General features: G+C 48.9%; 1 protein-coding gene across 21 annotated transcripts in view; it reads right to left on the minus strand.

Moving 5' to 3' along the window:
* ARID1B (AT-rich interaction domain 1B) overlaps nt 1-24,419 on the minus strand; it is a 449,775-nt gene that overhangs the window by 102,403 nt on the left and 322,953 nt on the right. For all 21 annotated transcript variants that reach the window (XM_051855227.2, XM_051855222.2, XM_051855223.2 and 18 more), the window contains one exon: nt 22,291-22,534. In XM_051855227.2, the coding sequence (XP_051711187.2) occupies nt 22,291-22,534 (244 nt within the window). The remainder of the gene's footprint in view (nt 1-22,290; nt 22,535-24,419) is intronic.

Below are 24,419 nucleotides of genomic sequence, written 5' to 3' on the forward strand. Positions count from 1 at the left end.
CGCTGGCTTGAAGCACTGGCATCCCATATGGACACCGGTTCTAGTCCCAGCTGTTCCTCTTCTGATCCAGCTCTCTGCTATGGCCTGGGAAAGCAGTCAAAGTTGGCCCAAGTCCTTGGGCCCCTGCACCCGTGTGGGAGACCCGGAAGAAGTTCCTGGTTTCTGACTCCAGATTGGTTCAGCTCCAGCCATTGCAGCCATTTGTGGAGTGAACCAGTGGATGAAGTCCTCTCCTCCCGCCCCTCTCTGTAATTCTCTTTCAAATAAATAAATAAGAAAGAAATCTTAAAAAAAAAAAAAAAAAAAAAGGACGGTTGTGTGGTAGACTCACCACACCTGTGGGAAGCACCCATGTCTGACTCAGCAAGAAGCCCCACCATGCAGCAGGGGGTGCAGCGAGGATCTATACAGGCAGCAAGGATCTCACTGCGCGTCACCTAACGGGGTGGATGGAAAATGGGTTTTTCATAGTCTGCTGCAGGGAACAAATGCCCTGGTCTTAGGCATTTATTTAGATGAGTTAGAAAATCAACAGATTATTTTGATACAGCATCTTTTTGTTCCATGTCTTTTACTTCATTTGCTTCGAGAAAGGGAAAAAAAATCTTACTCTAATCAAACTACAGGCCAGCTGACACCCGATGGAGCAAGGACAAAAGCCAGAGATCCATGGTGACCTCTCGCCTGCACAACAGCAAGCAGGATCCCATTTCTCTGTCCTGCTGGTGCAGCCCTGCCCAGCCTGGACTGCAGGACACAGCACCACGAAGAGTCCCGCCATCCGCCTGAGCCCTCGCCACTCCACCCTAGCTCTCCCCCTGCAGCTCAGCCGCCCTGCTCTAGAGTCCTGCCATCAGCCCCACCAGCCCAAGCTCTCCCCACTCCACCCTAGCTCTCCCCCTGCAGCTCAGCCGCCCCGCTCTAGAGTCCCGCCATCAGCCCGAGCTCTCCCCCTGCAGCTCAGCAGCTCAGCGGAATCCAGCCTCAGCCCAAACCCCTCCCAGCTCACGCTGTGATCTCACAGGACCTTTAGACCTAGCCCAAGCTCTCCCTCTGTCTCAGCAGCCCTGCTGTAGCTCAGACCCCTAAGCCCCACCCCGCCACTTAGTACTCTCTAAACCACTAGTGTGTAAGGCAAGGGGGGAAGGGAAGGGGCTCTGTCTGTGCAGTGTGTTCACCTGAGAGTGAGCCCCTCCCAGGCTTCATTCTTCTGAACAAGTCTGGTCTGGCTGTGGCTTCCTACTCTGTCGCTTTTCTCCAACTTCACCACGCTCCAAAGCAGACGCCTGAAATACGGAAGCTGTGCAGGTCCCCAGCTCATCTGAAGAGCGTGAATGTGGACTCCCAGCACGGACTCTCGGTCACTGCTGGGTGTGCGATCGGCATGTCTGTGTATTTTAGACAGTATCTTGTCCTTTCACAATTGTGGTCTGTACAGCGGGGGCGGGTGTGTGTGTGTGGCTGTGAACAAGCTGTCAACACAGGTCTTTACTTTGAGCTAATCCCACCTGAAATTAGAAAACAAGAAGCAACAGTGCCCCAGTCTGCCCTCCAGGCAGGAACCCGGAAAACCCCGCTGTTGCACTCCGGACTCTAAAGTGAAGCCCTCGCCCTGGAAGACGAACCTCTGCAGTATCACATGGCGCAGCTCACTGGAAACAGCATTTGGTTTCTCTAAATCCTTACTCTACTACAGTATTAAAACTACAGGTGCATCAGTACTCCGGAGGCACATCCTACTCGCATTCCCGAGGCATTAAGGGAGTGGGAAATTTCTGGCCTCCTGAACTTGACAGACAGCGCAGCTCCCTCACAGGAGTCCCACACCTTCATTCAAAACAAACTCCTTCCAGACGAAGCCGTTTCACCATTCTGCTTCCTGTGGTTTCCTTAAAAGCCTCACTGCCAGAGAGTGAGTGCCCACAGGGGCCTCTCCGTTAGCTCAGAGGCAGCGGTGAGTGTGAGAATCTTGCCCTCATGGAGTCCTACAAGGGTTCCGGGCTTCAGTCGGGGCATGCGTGCCTGAGTTTTAAGTTAAAAAGCCAAACCTGCTATAACACATTATTCCTTTAACTTATGTGATTCAAGCCAAAGCTTTTTTTTTGTTTGTTTTTGACAGGCAGAGTGGACAGTGAGAGAGAGACACAGGTCTTCCTTTTGCCGTTGGTTCACCCTCCAATGGCTGCTACGGCCGGCGCACCGCGCTGATCCGATGGCAGGAGCCAGGTACTTCTCCTGGTCTCCCGTGGGGTGCAGGGCCCAAGCACTTGGGCCATCCTCCACTGCACTCCCTGGCCACAGCAGAGAGCTGGCCTGGAAGAGGGGCAACCGGGAAAGAATCCAGCGCCCCGACTGGGACTAGAACCCGGGGTGCCGGCGCCGCAAGGCGGAGGATTAGCCTAGTGAGCCGCGGCGCCGGCCATATCTCAATAGGTTTTAAAACAAACCAATCAACCCTGTTCCTTTATGGAGAAATAATCATTAAATAAAGCAAAACCTGATCTGGAGAAAACGTAACGAATCTGAGCTAACTTCAGGTGTGAAGGCACAAGAAGGAAATAGGAGCAAAGACCAGGGACGTGACCCGGCCGAAGGCAGGAGCCACTCTGTGGGGAATGCTGCGGATCCCAGGGGTATCCCTTGTGAATGTCAAACGCGCACTGCAGAATACAAACTACCACACTGGAAAGTCCAGTATTCGTCTCAAAACACACTCTCATCAAGAGCTGTAGAGCTCAAGAAGGGCAGGAAGGTGGTGCAATGGTAAACGGATTCTCTGCTTGGAACGCCAATATCCCGTACTGCAGCACCTGGCTCAAGTCCTGGCTCCTGTCTTCCCAACGCGGCTCCCTGCCTACGCACCCTGGGAGGCAGCAGATGACGGCTCAAGTGCTTGGGTCCCCGCCACCCACAGGAGTCCTGCATTCAGTTCCGGATCCCAGCTTTGGCCTAGCCCAGCCCTGGCTGTTGCAGGCATTTGGAGGAGTAAACCAGGAGGTGAATGGAAGATCTGTCTGATCCTCTCTCTGCTTTTCAAATAAAATAAAAATAAATAAAATTTAAAATTTAAAAACCAAAGCTCAGTCACATGCTCCAAGGTCTTGAGTTTCGTGGCATCCATGATGGGGAAGTGCACAAGGGTATGCTTCTGTTAGCAGCTGGTGGAGACAAAGCTGAAACTCTTCAAAATCCATCCAGTATTTTTCTGCCCCCCTAACAAGCCACTACCCTGAGCTTTTGGAGGACCCTGCCTAAGCAGGCCTGGTGTCTGGGTACACGCCGCTTGCCCAGGACGGCCCTGTCCACAGGCTGCTGCGGTCTGCAGGAGCGGCTGCTGACGAGGGCGGACCCAGATGCCGACCTGCTTCCGGCCAACCTCGCTCTAATCCTTGCTTTGATGTCGGGGACCGGGCAGGGGCGGGGGAGCCAAACAGAGCAGGCGGTTTATATTTCTCTCACCAGGACAAATTAATAAAAACAAAACCTAATTTTCCCTTTCTCTTTACCCATTCTTAGTCCTCCTCAATATTTTTCCTCTTTCTAAGATTCCTTTTTTGTTTGAGAAGCTTAATATTTGGCTGCCTTCTGAAGAAATGGGTATAGTGACAGATGAAAGGCTCGTATTCATCGGCTAATTCAGAATAGGGGAGTCGACTGCTGTGCATTTAAGATTCTAACAACCTTGCAATTTTGTGTAGTCATTTCCCCACCCGTTCTTTTGAAGAAATCTGCTTTTATGCTGTTAATAACTAGCCACAGTTGCAGCAGCACGGATCCGATTAGCAGCTCTTAGGGCACAAAGGGGTGAGGGAAAAAAGCTGTGAACAGGGTTGCCAATTTGTCCACCTGGGCCCCCAGGAGGAAGATTAGCTGTGGCGCCTGCCTGTGCCCTTCCTCCACGTGACGGCTGCCCCAGCCTGCCTGGTGGAGACAGGCCTTTTGAAAGCCACGGACTCTCTCTTCGATGAAAGTGTCCAGATTTCTCATCCTGGGTTCCAGCACTTGGCGACAGCTCTGCCTAAAAGCGTGGGCAGCCAGGACAAACACCGCACCCCAGGCCACACTCGTACATCTAAAAGTGGAACACACCACCCAAAGGTGGGAGTCAGGGCGATCCCCATGCGGATTCTGGGCGTTCTGGGAATAATGGGACCTACGGAAGACACACAGAATACACCTCAAGCGGGACGTGCAGATACAGCACTGGCATCACGGGCAACGTGGTTTCTGTGTTTCTATTTTACAGAATTAAGCATCAATCAAGGCACAAGACAGACATAATTTTCCAAAAGCCTTTACAACTTCACTGCATTTGTAATTATGCTACACAAGGACAGCTTGGTAAAACAAGACTTCTACACCGCTGGTGTTAAAGTAGGTTTAAAGATTGTGACCTAAAACTAGAAAGTCCAAGCACGGCACTGTGCTGAAAACTTCCGAGGCTTCTGTCCGAAATCCTCAGGATGTAAAGGGTATGGTGTGGGGCCGGTGCTGTGGTATAGCAGCTTAAACCACCACCTGCGAACGCTGGCATCCCATACAGAAGCCGGTTCACGTCCTGGCTGCTCCACTTCTGATCCAGCTCCCTGCTAACGTGCCTGGGAAAGCAGCAGCAGATGGCCCATGTGGAAGACCTGGATGAAGCTCCTGTCTTCAGCCTCACCCAGTCCTGGATGCTGCGGCCATCTGGGGAGTGAACCAGCAGATGGAAGACCTCTCTCTGTCTCTCCCCTTCTCTCTGTAACTCTGTCTTTCAAATAAACAAACAAACAAATACATAAAAAGGTATAGCTAACTTTCTTATTTGTATTTGAAGGTAAAAAGCACAATGCTTAACTTGCCAGAATTAACAGCTCACAGCATCACATATAGCAGGTATTTAAATAAAAGTTAAGACATTAAGAGTTGAACAATGAAATTCTAATCAATCAACAGCCATACTCATTTTTGACGAAGCTGGTCTTGGGAGGTGATTGCTGGAGGGCCAAGTTATGTAGCATTAGGCAGCCAGGGGGCAGCCCAGCAGGGTGGGTGGTGGCCATGTCCTCAGGTACATGGCCCTGGGGAACATGCTGCAGCCAGACAGGCCCCGCCCGGTCAAAGGCAGAGCTAAACTCCACATGAGCAGAAAAAGGGGCTGAGTGTGCTACAAGACAGTGGCTGTGGTGAGGCAGAGGCAGGAGAGTCCTTGCAACATCCCATGGATTTGCCATTGGTTCTTTTCATTGATTTCAACTTGATATTCAGTTAGCACACTTTTGAGACGTATCTTTTTGACAATGTATGTATTCATCACTTTCAGATATCTGGAGCATATTATTTGCATGCTGGTGAAGCCCAAATTCCAGTCGCCACCTCACCCTTTCCCTCAGTGTTAAGGCAGCCAGTGCTGACATCGCCTAGGTGGCAACTGGGGCGTGATCCAGGTAGCGAAAAATCTCTTCAGAGCCAATCTGGTAATAATTTCCTTTGAAGGCAGGGACAGATACTCACTAAAATGTAATTCAACAACAACACTTGGATTTTGCTACAAGACTTATGTGGCAAAATTTCTGTCTGCCTGATGGATCAGAATTAGGCAGTGTCCCACATCTGCAGAGGCCTGCATTTGACTAACAAAGCCTAGAACCACGATTACTCTAGGTTACTTTTAAGGAGAAGGAAAGCAAAGTCATCTCTCATGGTGGATGTCCTTTCTGGGGGAAGAGAACGGACCTCAAGCTGTGAGACTGCAGAGGCCAGAGGCAGCAGGATGGCTGGAAGCCCCCGTAGGAAAGGTCACACGGGTAACAGTTTGAGGATTCCTGCTTTTCCAAGAGTGCTGTGAATCTTCAGCGTGGCCAGCATTCAGTGAGCACACTCACAGGCCAGGCTCTATGTTTGGTGTGAGGGCTAAAAAGGCAAGAAAGGGCAGCTGTGGCCACCCAGCACGCACGGGTTCCTTGCAGCTACAGGAGTTCCCGGGAGGGGGCTGTGCCAGACCGGAGGAATGGATGACGACTTGGTGCAGGGAGAGATAACTGCAGAGGGTCTTGACAGACGAGGAGGAGCTTGCGAGCTGGGGAGGGGTGAGGTCAGGTATTCCACGAGAAGAAGTGACATGATACCAATACTTCAATCAGCTCCAGTAGCAGACCTGATACAAAGTCCTGGCCAGCAGTACTGAAACAGGACACTGCAAACCAGTTCCCCTGCTTCTACTGAAAAGCAATGATGTATTAAATAATAATAAAAAATAACTATATAACAAACAAAAAAAAAGAAAAAAAGAACTTAATACTTTACCCTTTTAGTATTTTTTATGTTCTACTTAAAACTATTGGTTGAACTCTGTAATTAATACACAATTACTCTTAGGTGTTTAATTAATGCTATAACTAGTACTCAAATAGTATTTTACACTTTGTGTTTCTGTGTGGGTGCACTCTGTTGAAATCTTTACTTAATATATGCTAAATTGATCTTCTGTATATAAAGATAATTGAAAATTAAAAAAAAAGAAAAGCAATGATGTAAAGTTGAAAACCTTGCACTCAAGTTCAGTTCCCTGAAAATATGACACATTTTTGTCCTTTTTCAAGAAGAACTTAAAAGACATGGGTCTTGTATTTTGTATGAAATGAACTTAAAGCAAAAGATTCCACCAATAACTGAACTGGGCCTGGGAACACAGCGATGTTCCCTCACAACACTGTTTTCCTGTGACATTATTTTCAGTGGAACCAGAACCTCCATCTAAAAAATAAGCTGTTTTGGGGTCAGCGCTGTGGCCTAGCAGGTAAAGCCACCACCAACAGTCCCAGCATCCCATTTGGGTGCTGGTTCAAGTCCCGGCTGCTCCAATGCTGATCCAGCTCTACTATGGCCTGGGAAAGCAATGGAGGATGGCCCAAGTCCTTGGGTCCCTACCCCCATGTAGGAGACCCAGAAGAAGCTCCTGGTTCCTGGCTTTGGGTCGGTGTAGCTCCGGCCATTGCAGTCTACTGGGGAGTGAGCCAGTGGATGGAAGACCTCTCTCTCTCTCTGCTCTCTTTCTCTCTTTGTATAACTGACTTTCAAATAAATAAATAAATCTTTTTAAAAACATTAAGCTGTTTTGGGGCCGGCACTCTGGCGCGGCAGATTAAAGCCCTGGCCTGAACCGCCGGCATCCCATCTAGGTGCCGGTTTGAGTCCCGGCTGCTCCTCTTCCGATCCAGCTCTCTGCTATGGCCTGGGAAAGCAGTGGAAGATGGCCCAAATCCTTGGGCTCCTGCAACCATGTGGGAGACTTGGAAGCAGCTCTTGGCTCCTGGCTTCAGATCGGCACAGCTCCGGCTGTTGCGGCCATCTGGGGAAGTGAACCAGCGGATGCAAGATATCTCTTTTTCTCTCACTACCTCTCTCTGTAACTCTGTCTTTAAAATAAATAGAGAAAAAAAAGCCATAGTAACCAATGAAAACACTGACAAGTTGTCCTACAAAATATTTGGTCTTGTATCCACTTGTGCTTTTTTTTTTTTTTTTTTTTTTTTTTTTTTTACAGGCAGAGTGGACAGTGAGAGAGAGAGAGAGAAAGGTCTTCCTTTGCCATTGGTTCACCCTCCAATGGCCGCTGCGGCTGGCGCACCGCGCTGATCCGATGGCAGGAGCCAGGTACTTCTCCTGGTCTCCCATGGGGTGCAGGGCCCAAGTACTTGGGCCATCCTCCACTGCACTCCCTGGCCACAGCAGAGAGCTGGCCTGGAAGAGGGGCAACCGGGACAGAATCCGGCGCCCCAACTGGGACTAGAACCCGGGGTGCTGGCGCTGCAGGCGGAGGATTAGCCTAGTGAGCCGCGGCGCCGGCCCCACTTGTGCTTTCATACATTCTTATTTAAAAAAAAAATAAGCTGTTTCTCCCTAAACTTTGCTACACCCAGTATTCACACGGTCCTAACTGGGAATACGGGTTTCCTCTTAAGCCACATCCATGGAGCACTTGGAGGGAAGTAAAGTTGTGCCTTCCTCCATACTCCAGGAGCGTTTCTTCTTCCCGTTCTAGCCTACATTTTTGAGCGCACCAAGGTTCAGCCCTCAGAATTCTCTCAGTATCTCTCAACCTTGGCTGCACCTAAGATCACCAGCAGAGCTTGTAGAAAAGTGGAACACCCCACATGAGACCAATGGAGTCAGCACGTCTTTCCAGATGGCCTGGGGACCCACTGACCTTTAGTCACTCCCTGGGTCAGCAGTACCCAGACCACAGTGGGATATGCAGATTCTCGGGCTCCGCCCCAAACCAACCCAATCAGAAACAGGGTGTGAGGCCAGCAACCTGAGCTCTCACAAGCCCTCCAGGCTAGGTGCCTGGGAGCCTCATCTAGAATTCTGATCACTTACAAGCTCACTTCTAGTTCCTGAAGGCACAGTCTCGCTTTCTTAAAATTGTTATTTATTTACATGGAAGATGGGAGGTGGGGTGGGGTGGGGGAGCAATTTCCCATCTGGTCACTCCCTAGATGTCCACAACTGCCAAGGGTGGGCCAGGCTGAAGCTATGAATTGAGAACTCAATCCAGGTCTCTCTTGGGGCTGGCAGGGATCCAAGTACTTGGACCATCACTACTGCTTCCCAGAGTCTGAGTCAGCAGGAAGCTGGAGTTGGAATCCACAGCTGGGATTCAAACCCAGGTATCTGATGTTGGATGCAGGCGTGCTCACCGGCATCCACCCTAGTTCAAAAATCTCTTGGGGATGGCATTGTGATGTAGTGGGTAAAACTACTGCCTTCAATGCTGGTATCCCATATGGGCGCCGGTTCCTGTCCCGGCTGTTTCACTTCTGATCCAGCTCCTGATGATGGCCTGGGAGAAAAGTGGAAGATGGCCCAAGTGTTTGGGACCCTACAACCCATGTAGGAGACCTAAAGAAGCTCCTGCCTCCTGCCTTTGAAGCTCCTGGACTGAAGCAGCAGATGAAAGATCTCTGTCTCTTCAAATACATAAATCTTAAGAAAATCTCCCACTGGCTCTCACAGGAATCTGATGTACAATTTCTGGAACTAAACTCTTGAATGCCTCTTCAACAGCTTGCTCCTTTGTTTCCACTGTACAGAATCACCAGTTTCTTCAGCCAAAAGCCTTCTGCCCCTGTACTGCTCTGTACGTGTCCAGGCGTGGTCACGTCTGCCTGCCCCACCACTGCAGCAGCCTCCAGGCTCCCTGCTTCTGCCTGTGCCCCTACAGCATGTTCTTCACTTAGCAGCTAGGGTGATCTTTTAAAAACCTAAATTGGACCAAGCCATTCCCTGCCTTCTCATCCTTCTAATAGTTTCCATCACATTTGCAATAAATCCTGAAAACCCAATCATAACCTACAAAGTCCTATGCAGTCTCTTATCTTCAGAGGATCCACGCCAAGACCCCCAGTGGATGCTGGAAAGCACAGATTTTCCTAAACCCCTGTGTACATTTTTCCCCTATAAACAGCATATCTATGATAGTTTAATTTATAAATCATACATAGCAAGAGTAACAACAGTAAAATAGGACAACTACTGCAATAGATTATAATAAAAATACATTACATATGTGTGTATAGTCTCTCTCAAAATCCAATAGTTTTGTTCCTGGTTTTGAGGATTTGTGGATTCTTCACTCTGCACACCACACCTGCCACTATCTCATGTCCTGCAGTATGGCCATGTGGTGCGAGGATCCTACATGGTTGGAGTCCATCTGTCCTTCCAGACTTGCGTCCTGGTGCCTCCTTGGCCTGTCATGACCGCAGCTTCCATTGTGCATCATATTGCAGAAAGCCTGGTTTCATCACAGCTGAGATGCACTGTGGACAGCGTCCTTTTCTCCTAATGCACTTCAGCTCTGCCAGGAACGCGGCAGCAGCTCCTTGCTTGGCCGAGGCAGCCTCTGCTGTGATTCCTCCAGTGTTCGCCCAAAGCTTTCCCTGGACCCACGGAGCCACCCCTTCTGCAGTCAATGCCCGCGTCACTCACTCCGGGGAGCTCCTGCTGGAGTTTCCATACGGCTCAGTGCTTTCTGGAGCAACGAACTGCTGTCAACTGGCATTTGTTTTCTGTTCACTTCTTCCATATAGAAACTGAATGTTTTTTTCCATCTTAACAAAGTATTTATCACACAACATGGCTATAACTTTTGCAGACGGAGGTGGGGTGGAAAAAACTGGCTTGGATTCTTCTTCCTTCTTCACAATTTGATGGATTCATTCTTATTACAGATCTTAGCAAGTTGCGCGTAGGGGTTTCTTCCTTTCCTCATTTGGTCAAGAACTTTCACCTTTTCACCGAAGGAAGCACGTTGTGCCTTCTCCTCGGCACGTCTGAGTTGCTGGCGTCACTCACTACTCTCTTTGATTTCATCATTAAGTAAACGAGGGTCACTCGAACACACGCACTGCAGCCCCCCAACAGTCGTTCTGATAATACAGACAGCTAAGTAAGTGGTGACGGGCAGGCAGTGCATGTAGCACGGATACACTGGACACAGGGCGACTCATAGCCTGGGGGGACGACTCCAGTACGAGGCCTAGAATGGTGTGAAGCTTAAGATCTGAAATGTATTTATTTCTGAAATTTTCTGCACAATATATTTAGACAACGACTGACCATGAGTAAAACTGGGAAGTGACGTCACAGAACAGGGTGTATTATGGTACAAGCCTGCCCTTAGTGATCTCTAACCTCACTGCCCACAGCTCTGTCCCACCTCCACCACCTGTCACACTCCAGCCCGGTGACTTCCCCAGCACTGGGTTAGGGTCCTCACACATGTTCCTTCACTGCCTGGATCCCACTCCCCCAGACACTTCTCTCTTTCAAGTTTCAATTTCTAGAAGACACCTCCCCTAACCATTGCTATCTACAAAAGCAATCTGATTTCTTTTCTGACAATACCTGATAATAAGATATACACTAGCACAGTTGTGCAGCTCCTGTCTTTTCCATTAGAATTTAGGTTTCATGAGGACAGGGCCCTTTGCCATTTGCGTTCAACCCATTTTTCCCAGTTTCTGGAAAGGTGCCTGCGGCACCTTCATTATACACACAGCATACATTTTTGCTGAATGAACGAATGAACAGAATGATAAATTAAGGAAGAAAAATGAGCCCCCGAGCCAGGCAGGCTTCCACAGGATTATCCCCGATGTATACCACACCAACATGCAGCATGCCTGTTTTCTAAAACCATTCAATGAAGCAATCCAAGTGACATGCTCATCAAGGTCATACTCTTGGCCTTCAGCTATATGCATTTAATTTGGTTTGCAAGTACAAACTCCTGTGTCACTTTCTGTTTGGAAGGGAGAATATCAACATTAACAATTCCTGGTCCTATCATTGATAAACATGCAGATGTGGATTATTAAAGATTAATGCATTTTAGGATTGGTGTCGGCATTCCGTTTGTCTCATGCCGAAACCAATTCTGTTCTTCATTAGTCAGTGACAATCCATATCACCCTGTTATGGAAGAGAAATCAAAGGTGCAAGTGTGCGAATTGAGAATAAGTGATAAAACTGATTAGTAGGAGACTTAACGGCTATAATCAATCAACACATCGTCATAATCCTTGGCTCCAGGGTTATCAGAAGATGGGAAAATAAACACAACATTCTTGGTAAAATGCTTTTGTTCCTTCCACACTGGTACTTAATCCCTTTTAGAAAACATAGTGATACATCAGACGTTTGTGAAATCAACTTTAGGAACATCCAACTACAAGCACTAGTCATTTTACCATCATTAACGAAACATGCAGTCGGATGAATTTTGGAGCTTCTTCCTTCTAGGCTAAAACTAATCTACAAAGCTTTCGCACCTCTCCACTCTGAACCCTCAGACCCAGTGAAAACAGAAGAGACAGCAGGTCAATGCTCCAAGAGACAGGATGCTGCTGACTCAAGAAGCAACGATGCTTACTCAGGTGAGAGTCTGGTGCTTACTCAGGTGAGAGTCTGGAGCAGCGACAGTCTACTCAGCTCAAGAAGCGAACACGAGCAATGAGTGGGGTGTTTGAAGCGCGTCTCCTGTGACTGATGTAAAACAGTGCAGAAGTGGGAGCCGACTGACTGCTGCACCAGACACAAGTCACTGCCAAACTGACAGAGCTAGAGAGGCACACAGCCTTGCCACAGTCCCCGTGCAGAACCCTGGGGAAGCAGCATAAAAGCTGACAGGGCAGGTTAAAACAGATGGTGCAACTGCTTTTTTACCCTTTTTCTTTCTTTATTATTATTTTTTAGATTTTCTTATTTATTTGAAAGTCAAAGCTACACACACACAGAGATCTTCCATCCGCCGGCTTACTCCCCAGATGGCCGCAATGGCCAGGGCTGGGCCAGGAAGCCAGGAGCCAAGAGTTTCATCTGGGTCTCCCACGTGGGTGGCAGGGGCCCAAGCACTTGAATAATCTTCTGATGCTTTTCCCAGGTGCATCAGCAGGGAGCTGGATAGGAAGTGGAGCAGCTGGGACTTGATCAAGTGCCTATATGGGAATGCCAGTGTTGCAGGCAGCAACTTTACCTGTTATGCCAGGATGCCATATTGGACTTTTAATTAAGATGGGAAGCAAAACCAGCGGGAATGTGTATTTTGGGAAATTCCTAATGTCCTTTTATTTCTGAATGTGGAAGAAAGGAAAAGGGGGAAAGACTTCATTTGAAATTTGCTGGAATGGAAAAACTGAGATTTGAGCCTTTGAAAAACAGAAAAAAATGCTCATGTCCAAGGATCAGAACATGCGGCTGGGCCAAGACAGCAGCAGCCCAGCAGTGCTCGGATCTGGCTGTGGGGCAGCAATGGGAAGCCGCCCTCCAGACACAGCCCTGAGAATTCTGACGACCCAAGGACGAGTCTCCATACCAGAGGTCTTGGGCTGAACTGTAAATCAGTCTCTTACAGCAGGAGGCTGGGCATCATGCAACCTACACCCGAAGTGCACTGCTGCTTTCCTAACTGCGGCTAAGCATCATCTGGAAAGAACCAGAAATCACTGCTTTATGTAGCACACAAATAGTTCAGTTTCTACGGAAAAAAAAATTCTGGCTACGTTCCTTGGTTTGTATACTGCGGAACTGATGTTAAAACATGGACATATCAATGGCATTTTGTGTTGAAATTTTTTCTTCTTGTTCTATTGGCCAATAGGCAGCATGCATTTTCTTAGCAACAAGCTGCTGCAGGGTTGCTGCCCCCAGAAACACCAAAGGGACACTTGCTGGGCTTAAAATAAGAGAGCCAGGGAGGGGTGGCTATGCAGACTTTCAAACAAAAATGTCCTTACACACAATGCCACTGAGAGTCGGCTAAGGTGATCATGAAAGGAAAGTGGCTCAGAACCATTTACACACAGAAATGCACTCTTCGCTTCCCCCGGGTTTACTAAGTAAAGAGAAGCTCCAGCGCGGGAGAGACGTGTTCGGCTTGAGCCCCCCGAGCTCCAGAGAGGCAGGGCGAGGGCGCGATGGGAGCACCACGCTGGCTCCCAACCCCCACCATTCATTTTACAGGACTCATCTTGACAAATTAGACCAGGAACTATCATTTCCTCTCACCGAAATCCTTCCTGTTCACTCTGGCCTATGACTAACTCCTTACTGCAAGTCATTTTTCTCTTTCCCATTATAGCATCCTTCCAGAATCTGCTTGTCTGAATGTCAAATTAAGCCAGAAAATTAGTTTTCTGACCAGAATGTCTTCTTGTTTGTATCTGCAGCTCTATGGGTTCATATGGAAACAACCTACTGAGCTCTGCTGTGCTAGAGCGGGTATGACAGGTGAGCACTTGCACAGGGCAGCTCCGAACGGGCCACCGGCTGCCCACAGTGTTAGCATCCACATTTAATCCAGCTCATGCTGCCCCCCTGGAGCTGTGTACTTGTGGTGTCTGAGCTTGTCCTGGGCTCGAAGATCCATGGTGGTTGGTGGGTCTAAACTAAGCGTGTCTCTCGCCATCCAGGACCAGCACCGTAAAGCTCAGAGACTCAGGCTAGGCTATGAAGCAGGGGGCTATCAGAGTGCAAGGGCCATCTCCGGCTCAGCCACTTCACAGGCCTGTAACACATGGCACTCTGCACAGGACGGCGACTGAAGTTATCTGCCAGGTATGAGGTGGGCTAGTTACAGGGCACAGAGTGCCACCTGCTGTGGCCTGTGCAGAGAGGTGTGGGGGTGGGGAGGGGCTTGGGAGAGCTTCAGGAGGAGGGAGGCAAAGACAGGAGTGGGCAGGCCACCCCCATGCATCCCGCTGCAGTCAGTTCAGGGAGGGGCACCCTTGGCAGCAAAGTGCGACCAACTTAAAGGGGACTCTGCGGTTCGTAGTCTGTTTCTCGCGTGAACACGGAGGCAGGGACACTGGCCGTGTTCCTAGGAACACCACCCAGTGTCTGTGGGAAGACTGGCCAGGAGTAAATGGCCATGCCTTGTAGTGACAACGTCAGTACCTGGTTTTGCAGTTTTGGTCTTAATCTATTATAATCAGTGGCCTTCTGCTGTTGGATGACAGACTTACTTCCGTCTAAAATGGGACTTGGTGCACACGCATACTCACACACACATGCACACAAAGAAAGGGGAAATACGCAGGAATTTAGAGTTATTTTTCCTAGATCTTCCTTAGCTACTCAAACTGGCAGTGTGAACAATTAGTTTTATAAACAGAGATGTTCATCAGGCTATGAACGGTTAGTATCAGGCTGTCCCCCCACCCAATATTTAAACACTGCTTATGGCACACGGAGGAAAGAGCTGACAGAAGCCCTTGGCCAATAAAAGGGAAATTTTAGAAAGTTCGGCTTATTTACATGCTTGCTTTGTTAGTCAACTAGCAGGGCTGCTCTGCGGCAAGACAAGTGTGATGAACACCTCCGGAAGCTTCTGGCAGTTGGCGGCTCCGATGTTGTGCCGAGCCCGCGGCCCCAGGACAGAGGGGGAGGCAGGCCCAGCGGTAAGACCTGTGCAACACATTAGCAGCTCAGCATTTATTCTTCTTAAACCAGAGTCTGTAACTTTAGCTAAGTGCCAGTGTGCCGCGGCCATTTCCGAGAGGAAAAGCCGTTTGTCTAACATCATACATTTCAGAATTAACTGCACCTGACATGAGATCTGCTGAATCTAAACGTATATACATGCCCAGAAAGATGGAGACCGTTCACTCCAGTCTGAACACAAATACCACGAAAAGAAGAGGGAAATCACGAGAGGAAATGTAAAAGAACAAGCATAATGGCACTGTGGTGGGAGGCTTAAACATAGAGGTTTTCAAACACTTCTTCAGATTAAACAACCTGGGCCGCACCCTGTACCTTCTAACTCTGACTACACAGCTGCACTGCTGGAGTCTGGCAACACGCAAAGAAGAGGATCCACATGCCCACTGCCCACCCACAGCCCCTGCTTTCCAAGGCGAAGCAGGAAGGAAAGCCCCCCTGAGCCAGGAAGTGGGGGCCACCACTGTGCCAGTGCACAGGTGCTCCTGAGGCGACAGGACAGCAGGGCCCGGGTGCAGTGGGTGGAGGAACCATTTCACAGGCAGGAAATGGAATCAGCCGTTCCGGATGCTCTCTGGGGTTCTGTGTGTGCACCTCTGGGCTACCCCTCATGAGCTGCCAATGTCATTCACCAAGGTGGAGATGGAGAAAAGCGACTGTCCCTTTTCAACAATCTTGGGAAAGCAATGCTAGGAAGAATTCCCCACAGCATTTTGGCTTTACCTCTTCCCAGCTATCGGCTACACAACAGCTGCACGTTTTTTACAGAGACTTGCTGGAGAGACGCTGACGGAAGGAGCCGTGACCCAGAGAGGCAGAAAGAAGCAAAAGACAGAGAGAGAAGGTGGGTCAGAGGAAGCACGTCAGTGGTGGGCATGAGAGGGAGGAAGGAAAGAAGGACGGCAAAAGGCCATGGCTCGAAAACTACAGGGGACTTGCATACGGATGTCCCGGAAGCAGCAGAGCGAATACACGCCCCAGGCAGCCATCCTGTGTCTATTTAACTGGGGCAGACTCAGAACCAAATGAGGGTAGATTAGAAGTCTTCCTAGGTTACAATGTACAGATCAACAAAATACAAACACAAAGACCAGAGACAGGAAAGAAGGAGGCAAACTGGCTGAACTGTCTTCTAAAGGGAGGTAGGGAGCTGGCACTGTGGCGTAGTGAGCTAAGCTGCCACGTATGGGCACTGGCTGCAGTCCTGGCTGCTCCACTTCCAATCCAGCTCCCTAATACACCTGGGGAGGCAGCAGAAGATGGCCCCTGTGCTTGGGACCCTGCCACCCACGTGGGGGACCCCCAGCAGATTTCCAGGATCCTGGCTTCAGCTTGGCCCAGACCCAGCCATTGTAGCTCTTGAGTGAACCACTGGATGGAGGATCTCTCTCCTTTTAGCACTATAATTCTGCCCTTCAAATAAAAAAATCTTAAAAAAATACAGGGAAGTAGAGTCATATTTGCATTAAATTAAAAGTAAAAGAAAGGAGTCAGCACTGTGGTATAGTATGCTAAGCATCTGCCTCAGGCGCCGGCATCCCATATGGGCAACGGTTCAAGTTCTGGCTGCTGCACTTCAAGTCAGCTCTCTGCTGATGGCCCGAGAGAGCAGCAGAGGATGGTTCAAGTGCTTAGGCCCCTGCACCCAAGTGGGAGACCCGGAAGACTCTCCTGGCTTCAGATCAGCCCAGCTCCGGCCATTGTGGGCATTTGGGGAGTGAACCAGTGGATGGAAGACCTCTCTGTCTCTCCCTCTCTCTGCCTATAACTTTACATCTCAAGTTAAATAAATAAATTTTAAAAAAAAGTAAATGAAAAACAAAAAAACAAAAATCAACTTTATGAAAGTCTGGTTTGTTTCCTGTGACCAAGTTCACACAAACATAATATAATTAAGTTGAATCAACTCAACATATTTAATTTCTCAGAGAATAAGGGTGTAGATGTTAAGGAAACACTGAGGGAAAAAAGGGAAAAGAAAAACCAGGGGACTCGGTTAGGTGGAGGGGAATGGAAACATGAGGGCACTTCAAAGTTCTTAGAAAAGGGAATTAAAAAAATTCCCTTTTCTAAAAGTTTTGAAATTCATGCAGCTTTTTCATAATAATGCATTTCATGGACCTTCTGAAGACCTTCCTTAGGAGATCATAAATTCCTGTTCAACAGAAACTTATTAAGGGACCAGCATTGTGTCATAGTGGGTAAGGCTGCTGCCTGTGCAGCCTGTGGCACTGACATCCCATACGGGTGCTGTTTCAAGTCCTAGCTGCTCCACTTCCAATCCAGCTCCTCACTAATGTGCGTGGGAAAGCAGCAGAAGATGGCCCAAGTGCTCGGGCCCTTGCACCCACATGAGAGACCTGGAAGAAGCTCCTGGCTCCTGGCTTTGTACTGGCCCAGCTCTGGCCATTTTGGCCATTTGGGGAGTGAACCAGCGAACGGAAGATCCCTCTCTCTCTGTCTCTCCTTCTCTCTCTATAACTCTTCCTTTAAAATAAATAAATAAATTCTTAAAAAAGGGAAAATGTCACTGAAGTATTTCATTAAAAAAAAAACTTACCATTTTTTAAAACAAAACCATTAAACAGTACCATAAGAATTTTAGCACCTCTCAGAGGTTTATATTTAGATGTACCTGGGCTTAGCTAGGGAACAGCTGGTGGAGAAACAGCTAGTGCCCGCATTCAGGCTGTGGCAGGCTCCCGAGATGTGTAGGACAAGGCTGCTAAGAGTTCCCTGGCTCCCACAGAGGAGCAGGCCAACAGGCAAACCATGTGAGGGCAGCGGCAAGCCGGGCCAGGGCCGCTGGGAGAGCACTGCTTACAGCTGATGCTGTTTAGCCAAAGGGAGAAAGCAAAGAAGTAACCCACGATTCTGAGCTGCACCCACTGTAAAATACCACACTAGACTGTGTGCACACCACACAGAAGTCAATTTGCCCGTGCCCTGAGTGAGGCAGGAGTCACTGAACAGCTAAAATGTTTCTGTGCAGGGATAATACACCCCCAAAACCCTGGGATGCAATCCTGTCACCCTGTCGACTCCAGTCCTCCTCTTAACCTTCTCAGCTGCAACTCCAGCAAACAACGATGGGCCTGTGGTTTCATCCCAGTGAGAAGAAAGGTGAACTCTGTGAAAACACAGAACGCTTCTATCGTTGGCTCTGTCGTCTCCCAGAACAAAGTCAGTAAACACAGCAGTAGGTCATCACTGGCCATCTTATATATGGGCCTTCTGAACGCTACAAGACCATTACTGGATTAAGAATCAGAGGACTTGCTGCTAAAACTCACTGTACTACTCTGGACAATAATTATCATGGATAATCTTCAGGTCTGAGTTTGAGCAGTGACAATGACTATGACTGCAACAAGAATGAACATCCACCTGTTTCCCATGCAGTAACAAATCTACTCTCTAGATAACCCCATGAGGTACGGTTACCACCTTTACAGATGCAGAGAACGAGGCCTAGAGAGACTTAGGAGCCTGCCCAAGATGAAAGAGCTCGTGAGTGCCTTTAAAATGAGGTGGGATCGAATGATTAACAAAGTCCATGCAACTGGAATGTCCTCTGTGGTTCCACTTGAGAGGAAAACGAACAAGTGTCAAAACTGCTTATAGGGTTTTTTAAGATGTTATTCATCTCAGAATTACACTAACGTTAAGAAATTTGATGCTAACTTAAGAATTACTTCTTGGCCAGTGCTGTGGTGCAGTGGGTTAATGCCCTGGCCTGAGGTGCCGGCATCCCATACGAATGCTGGTTCGAGACCCGGCTGCTCCTCTTCCGATCCAGCTCTCTGCTATGGCCAGGGAAAGCAGTAGAAGATGGCCCAAGTCCTTGGGCCCCTGCAACCTCATGGGAGACCTTGAAGAAGCTCCTGGCTCCTGGCTTCGGATTGGTGCAGCTCCAGCCATTGCGGCCAATTGGGGAGTGAACCATCGGATGGAAGATCTCTCTCTCTCTCTCTCTCTCTCTCTCTCTCTGCCTCTCCTCTCTCTGTGTAACTCTTTCAAAAAAATAAATAAATCTTAAAAAAAAAAGAATTTACTTCTTAACTTTTTTTGGATGGCGACAGAAAGGTAGATTGTTTGTTGCTCCTCCCTAACCGGCCCCCCACCCCCGTCACAGCATTTCATTGACTGTTTATCAAGCTCTGTGCAGGAGACAGCTTCAGAAGTTTACTTGGAATAGTACAGTGAAATGAAGGCAGATCTGGATGTGCACTTCGGACATAGTTTATAAAGCAAACTTTGCTTTAAATGACCTTTCCAAGCACATGGAAAGCCTCTATTAAGAAAGTTAGCAGTGAGAAACTCCACTAAAGTTCACGTGGTCACTAGGAAGGACGGCATCACTTGTGGTGGCACACACCACCCACGGCCAGCTTCCATCCTGCGCACACACCCAAGCACTGGCCTCTGAGACGGGCAGTCTGTCGGGCAACCCCCTCTAATGGCTTATCACGCATGCAATGTGTGCTCGTAGGTCAGGCTGTGTGTTCAGTGTTGTGTCAAGATCCAAACCACAATGACGAAATGTTAGAAACACCCATTTGGAAAGATAAGCACACACAGGATCCAATTAAGAATTAAAGAATGAGCTCTTCTAAATCAAAATGTTGTACATGGAACGCTCCAATATGCAGGTGCTCAAAACCACCTCGATTCCAAAAGTGACCTAAGGAATTCTACAGCACAGGGTAGGGAATGGCTTTAAAAAAAAAAAAAAAAAAAGGAGGTAAATCCAGGTTTCATGGACTACTATAAGGACAAATATTTTTCAAAGAAAGGTAACATCAAGCTGCCTTCATTAAAATAGAATCAGAGAGGCGGGCATTGCGTCATAGTGGGTGAAGCCGCTGTTTGTGATGCCTGGATCCCATACTGGAGTGCTGGTTAAAGTCCTGGCTACTTCACGTCCGGTCCACATTTCTGCTAATGATAGCCCAGGTACTTAGGTTCCTGCCACCCTCATGGGAAATGCATACGGAATTCCTGGTGCTTGGCTTTAGCCTGGCCCAGCCCTGGCCATTGCAGGCACTGGGGGAGTGAACTAGTCGACACAAGATGTCTCTCTCTCTCTCTCTCTCTCTCTCTCTCTCTCTCTGTCTTTCCCACTGTTGCTCTGCCTTTCAAATAAATATATAAACTTTAAAAAATGTATTTACAAATAGCCATATTTGTGATAATTATGGATGAACTACAGAAACATAACAAGTTGTAGCAGATTACATATAGTACAACTGTGGTGACTGTATATCTGCCCAGGATGTTCCTGACCCACACCTGTTTTCTGGAGTAGTAATTAATAGCACCCCTTTACATGCCCAAAGTATCTTAGCTTAGATGACAAATTACAAAATCATGCGAAAAATGATACATTTCTATAAGTCTAAGAACCAAATAAAACTAAAGTCATGTACTGTACAAATGTCAATAATAAAATTCCTTCCAAGAAAAAGACACAGGGAGGGTGTCTGGAGGAGCAGGACCTCATCTGTGACACCTGCATCCTATATCAGAGGGCCTGGATTCAAATTCTGTGCCTGCTCCGGATTCCAGCTTCCTGGAATATCCCAGGAGGCAGCGGGTGATGGCTCAAGCACTGGCGTCCTTGTCACTCACTTGGGGGGTCCAGGTTGAAGTTTCTGGCTCCTGCCTTGGCCCTGGCCCAGCCCTGCTGTTGCAGAAATTTGGGGAATGAACCAAATAGATAGGTTTCTGTCTGCCTGTCTCTCAAATAAGTAAAATACATAAACAAACAAACAAAAGGAAACAAGAAAAACCCCTATGGAAACGTAAAAGATCGAAAAATAATAAAAAATAAGAAGACTGCAAGGGTGCTTGCAGCAGGGGGCAGCCCAGTGCTCGGGCGGGAAGGGAGAGGCGCGGGTCACTCTGTGTTCCCACGCTGGACGGCGGGCTCATGCGTCACATGGCCGTTACTCTCCACAATGGGCATGTCACATGTTCTCTGTGTGCGTGTGTGCGCGAGTACACACAGGCACATCCCACTGGCAGGAGTTAGAGTGGGAAAATGTTAGGTAGGTGAGGAATGTGAAGGATCTCACCCTTAATGCAAAGGGCTTCAACCAGCTCTGGGGCCAACGCCGACGCAAATGGCCAGGTGGCCAGTTTATGGTGACCACATGTCTGTGGCCAGTTTCTGGAGAATGGTGAAGATAAACTACTCCCCTGATGTGTCCCGAGATAAAGCTCTTTGCTCAATCTGTGGAAAATCTTCTGATGCTTTCTATGCATAAACCCTACTACCCGACTGTAGTGGAGCTGTTTCCCTTCCTGGATAGCGGGAGTTTCTGCCTCTCTGTTCTCTCAATAAAACGTGCTAAAATCACCTTCTCGTTTGTTCATCAGCCTCATACTTAGTCATGGACAGGACAAGTTCCTGGGGTTCAGATCAGCTGCAACACCATAATTACCATTTCAAAAATATATAAATAAAAGCAGTAAAATGATGAAAAGAGGCAAGGTACCACCCAGGATTCCGAGGGGGTGGAACGAATGGTCCTGAGATTCATTGGCAGTTCAGCATCTATTCAACAGGTCAGTGGAAAGGACTTTCTGGCAGCCACCTGTAATACTGCAGCAAAAGTAATGCAAATAAACAAAACAAACAAACAAAAAACAACAACAACAAAAACAAACAAACAAAGAAAAAAACTAAAAAAACCCCAGCTAGCTTGGTGACAAAGGAGAGCTGGCTGCCTCATAGGTTTGAATGATTAAAATTTGATGTAAGACACTGGACGAGGAAAAAGCAGTTGACAAGTAAGTAACAAATAAATAATCCCAAGAACGTAGTAAAGGAAGCAGCAGATAGAGAAGACACGTGAAGACTGAAGTAACTGCACACGACCCAGAGTTAACAGAACACAAATCCTTGTATCAGAAAGAAGGCACAGGCGTGCCGACGGTGCCCCGGCGCTAACTGGCGTCTGAATGTGTGCACACAGAAGTACTTCAGGGAGTACCTGCTGTGGCAAGCACTCAACAGAACCAGGCACAGTGAGGCCAATCTGTCAGCCTCTTAAAACGAAAGATCTCACTGAACAGAATCATTCCAAAACCGCCAACCAGCAGCTGTGTTCCTGGAGTACGGCGAGGGCGCCGACTGAACCTATCCGAGCAGTCGGTCACTTTACTGAGCAGGTGGCTGCATGCATTCGAGTATCTTTAGGAAATGGGCTCTCACGCTTTGGTGAGACTCCAGTTAGATTGCTATGTACATCAGATCTGTCTTCCTCGGAGGACAAGGGCTGTTACTAACAAAGAGAGTACCTGGAATACTCGCAGGGGAAATTGGGCCAGATCGCGACTGGTTACTCCCAACAGGAGAGCCCACAGGCGAAGGCGACGGGCCCCCGGGGATGCTGGAGAGGTGGGGGGACGCGTGCGGAGAGAAAGGTGACTGGGCCGGGTTGCTCTGGTCCCCTTGGCTGCTCGTGGACCCCGAGGCACTGACCGCTGAGCTCAGGGTTGCTTCCGTTCCCGTGGGGAGGTCATCGATGGAGCCAGACAGGTCCTGAGAGAGAACGAAAGGAAATGCAGTTACCGAGAGAGAAACATTCGGGCGAGACCTCACTGAGAGATGACCTAACAAGCCTGGGGACGCCCCCCCCCCAGGTGAAGGTCCTCTGGGTAACATTCAAACTCAGAGGCTGGTCACTGTTAATGAGCTCGCTCACCGGTTGACCCTGGGTTCCAGGCTGACTCCTCAAAAAGAAGTTGAGCCGGACGGGTTCTCGCTCATCGGCGCCTACTCAAGGCGCCCCGAGCAGGAGAGCGGCCCCCGGGACTCGCCGCAGTCCTCGGGCCTGGGCCCCGTCCGTCCTCAAGACTCCAGCCATGGAGGAGTCCAGGGCGCTCTCACGGGACAGCAGGTAACTTGTTACCACACTTATTATTTATTGGTGGGGAGGAATTCTTACATTTTTAAAGTAACTCCAAAGTGCCATCATAATAAAACAGTATTTTCTATGATACTGTGAAAATAAACCCCTTTGGGTGCAACGTTATGCGGGCAAAAGAGTCCTACCACTCTACTTTTTATAACAACAGCATGCTGTTCACCGTCACCCCACTTGGTCGTGACGTCCCTGAGGAGCAAACCGAAGCCCGGGAGCCACAGGCACAGGGGAAGGGGACAGCACTGAGCACCAGACGACCTGCAGCTGCTGAAGACGACAACGGCAAGATGAGGTCTGAGACTTTATTTTGGTGGTTCCTGCTGTGCCCTTGACCGAGGCTGGGGCGCACAGAACCAGGACGTGAGGCCCGAGCTCACCACGCCTGCAGAACCCAGCTGGACCGAAGGCTGGCTATCTGATCCACCTTAAAAGCGGAGTCCCCATATTGAAGGCATTTGTCCCGGTCATCCAGGACCAAATACTGGACATGGAATCCGAAACACCTGACTATGCTCCCATCTTACAGCCCAACAGACGTCCTCCAGGCAGCGAGTTCCGATGCGGTTCGAGTGTACCTCACTGCTGACTACTGGGACTTCTGGAAGTAGATGGTAGATGAAGAGTTTCACAAACTCGAAAGCAATCTCCACCAGCAAGGACACAACGGGCACAGAAGAGCAGAGCTGGCCAGAGCTCTTCACACACAGACTCAGGATGCAGAGCCGCGCCCCCCTGCTCGGGGATCTGATCACCTGTTACAGGCTTTCATGATAAACAGCAAACTTGTCAATGACTAAAAGCCATAGTGGGAAGAGGGTAGGTAGAAAACACCAGCCCTAGAAAAAGTGTCATCAAACCTTCAAAATAAAACGGGCTAAACTGAATCAGATTTTCAGAAATCAGTGACAAAATAGAGACATTTCTGCTCAGGGCATGTGAGATGCATGAATTTGTAGCATTCAGCTGGTAAACCTTCGTATTTGGCCTGAGTATTGATGCAACAGCAGTTCCATTCAGACCACTGCACTGAACACAGTTTCTGGGAAGGCAGAGGCAGAGAAGGGCCACCTAAGCAAGCTGAGCAGTCCTGCAGAAAGCAGTCACGCTTCAGCAATCAAGGTAATTACGGGTCTTCCTCAAACAGAACCCGAGGTGCACAGCTGTGCGCCCCTGCACGCACACCAACAAGCTGCAAGGGAGGATGATCCCCGGCCGCTCTCCACAGCCCAGGCTGGGTGCCGGCCTCTGGATGCACACGACCTGGGCTCGGGGAGGGGTGGAGGGCATGGCGGGAGAGGCAGCGGGTCAGACCACTTTGTCAGTGTTTGCTTCCGCGGCCTTTCCTTCCCAGCCAGGTGTAAGCAGGTCACAGCATGCGGCGTGTGAGCGCAGGGGGTTCCTCAGCACGACGCAGTGCAAGCGCGGGCCTGGCGCGAAACACGGATCCCGCGCGTGCTCCACCTCAGCTCTATGGTCCACGACTGTGACACATGGAAAATG

The sequence above is a fragment of the Oryctolagus cuniculus genome, chromosome 5, assembly GCF_964237555.1.
Source record: "Oryctolagus cuniculus chromosome 5, mOryCun1.1, whole genome shotgun sequence".
In the NCBI taxonomy this organism is placed as follows: Eukaryota; Metazoa; Chordata; class Mammalia; order Lagomorpha; family Leporidae; genus Oryctolagus; species Oryctolagus cuniculus.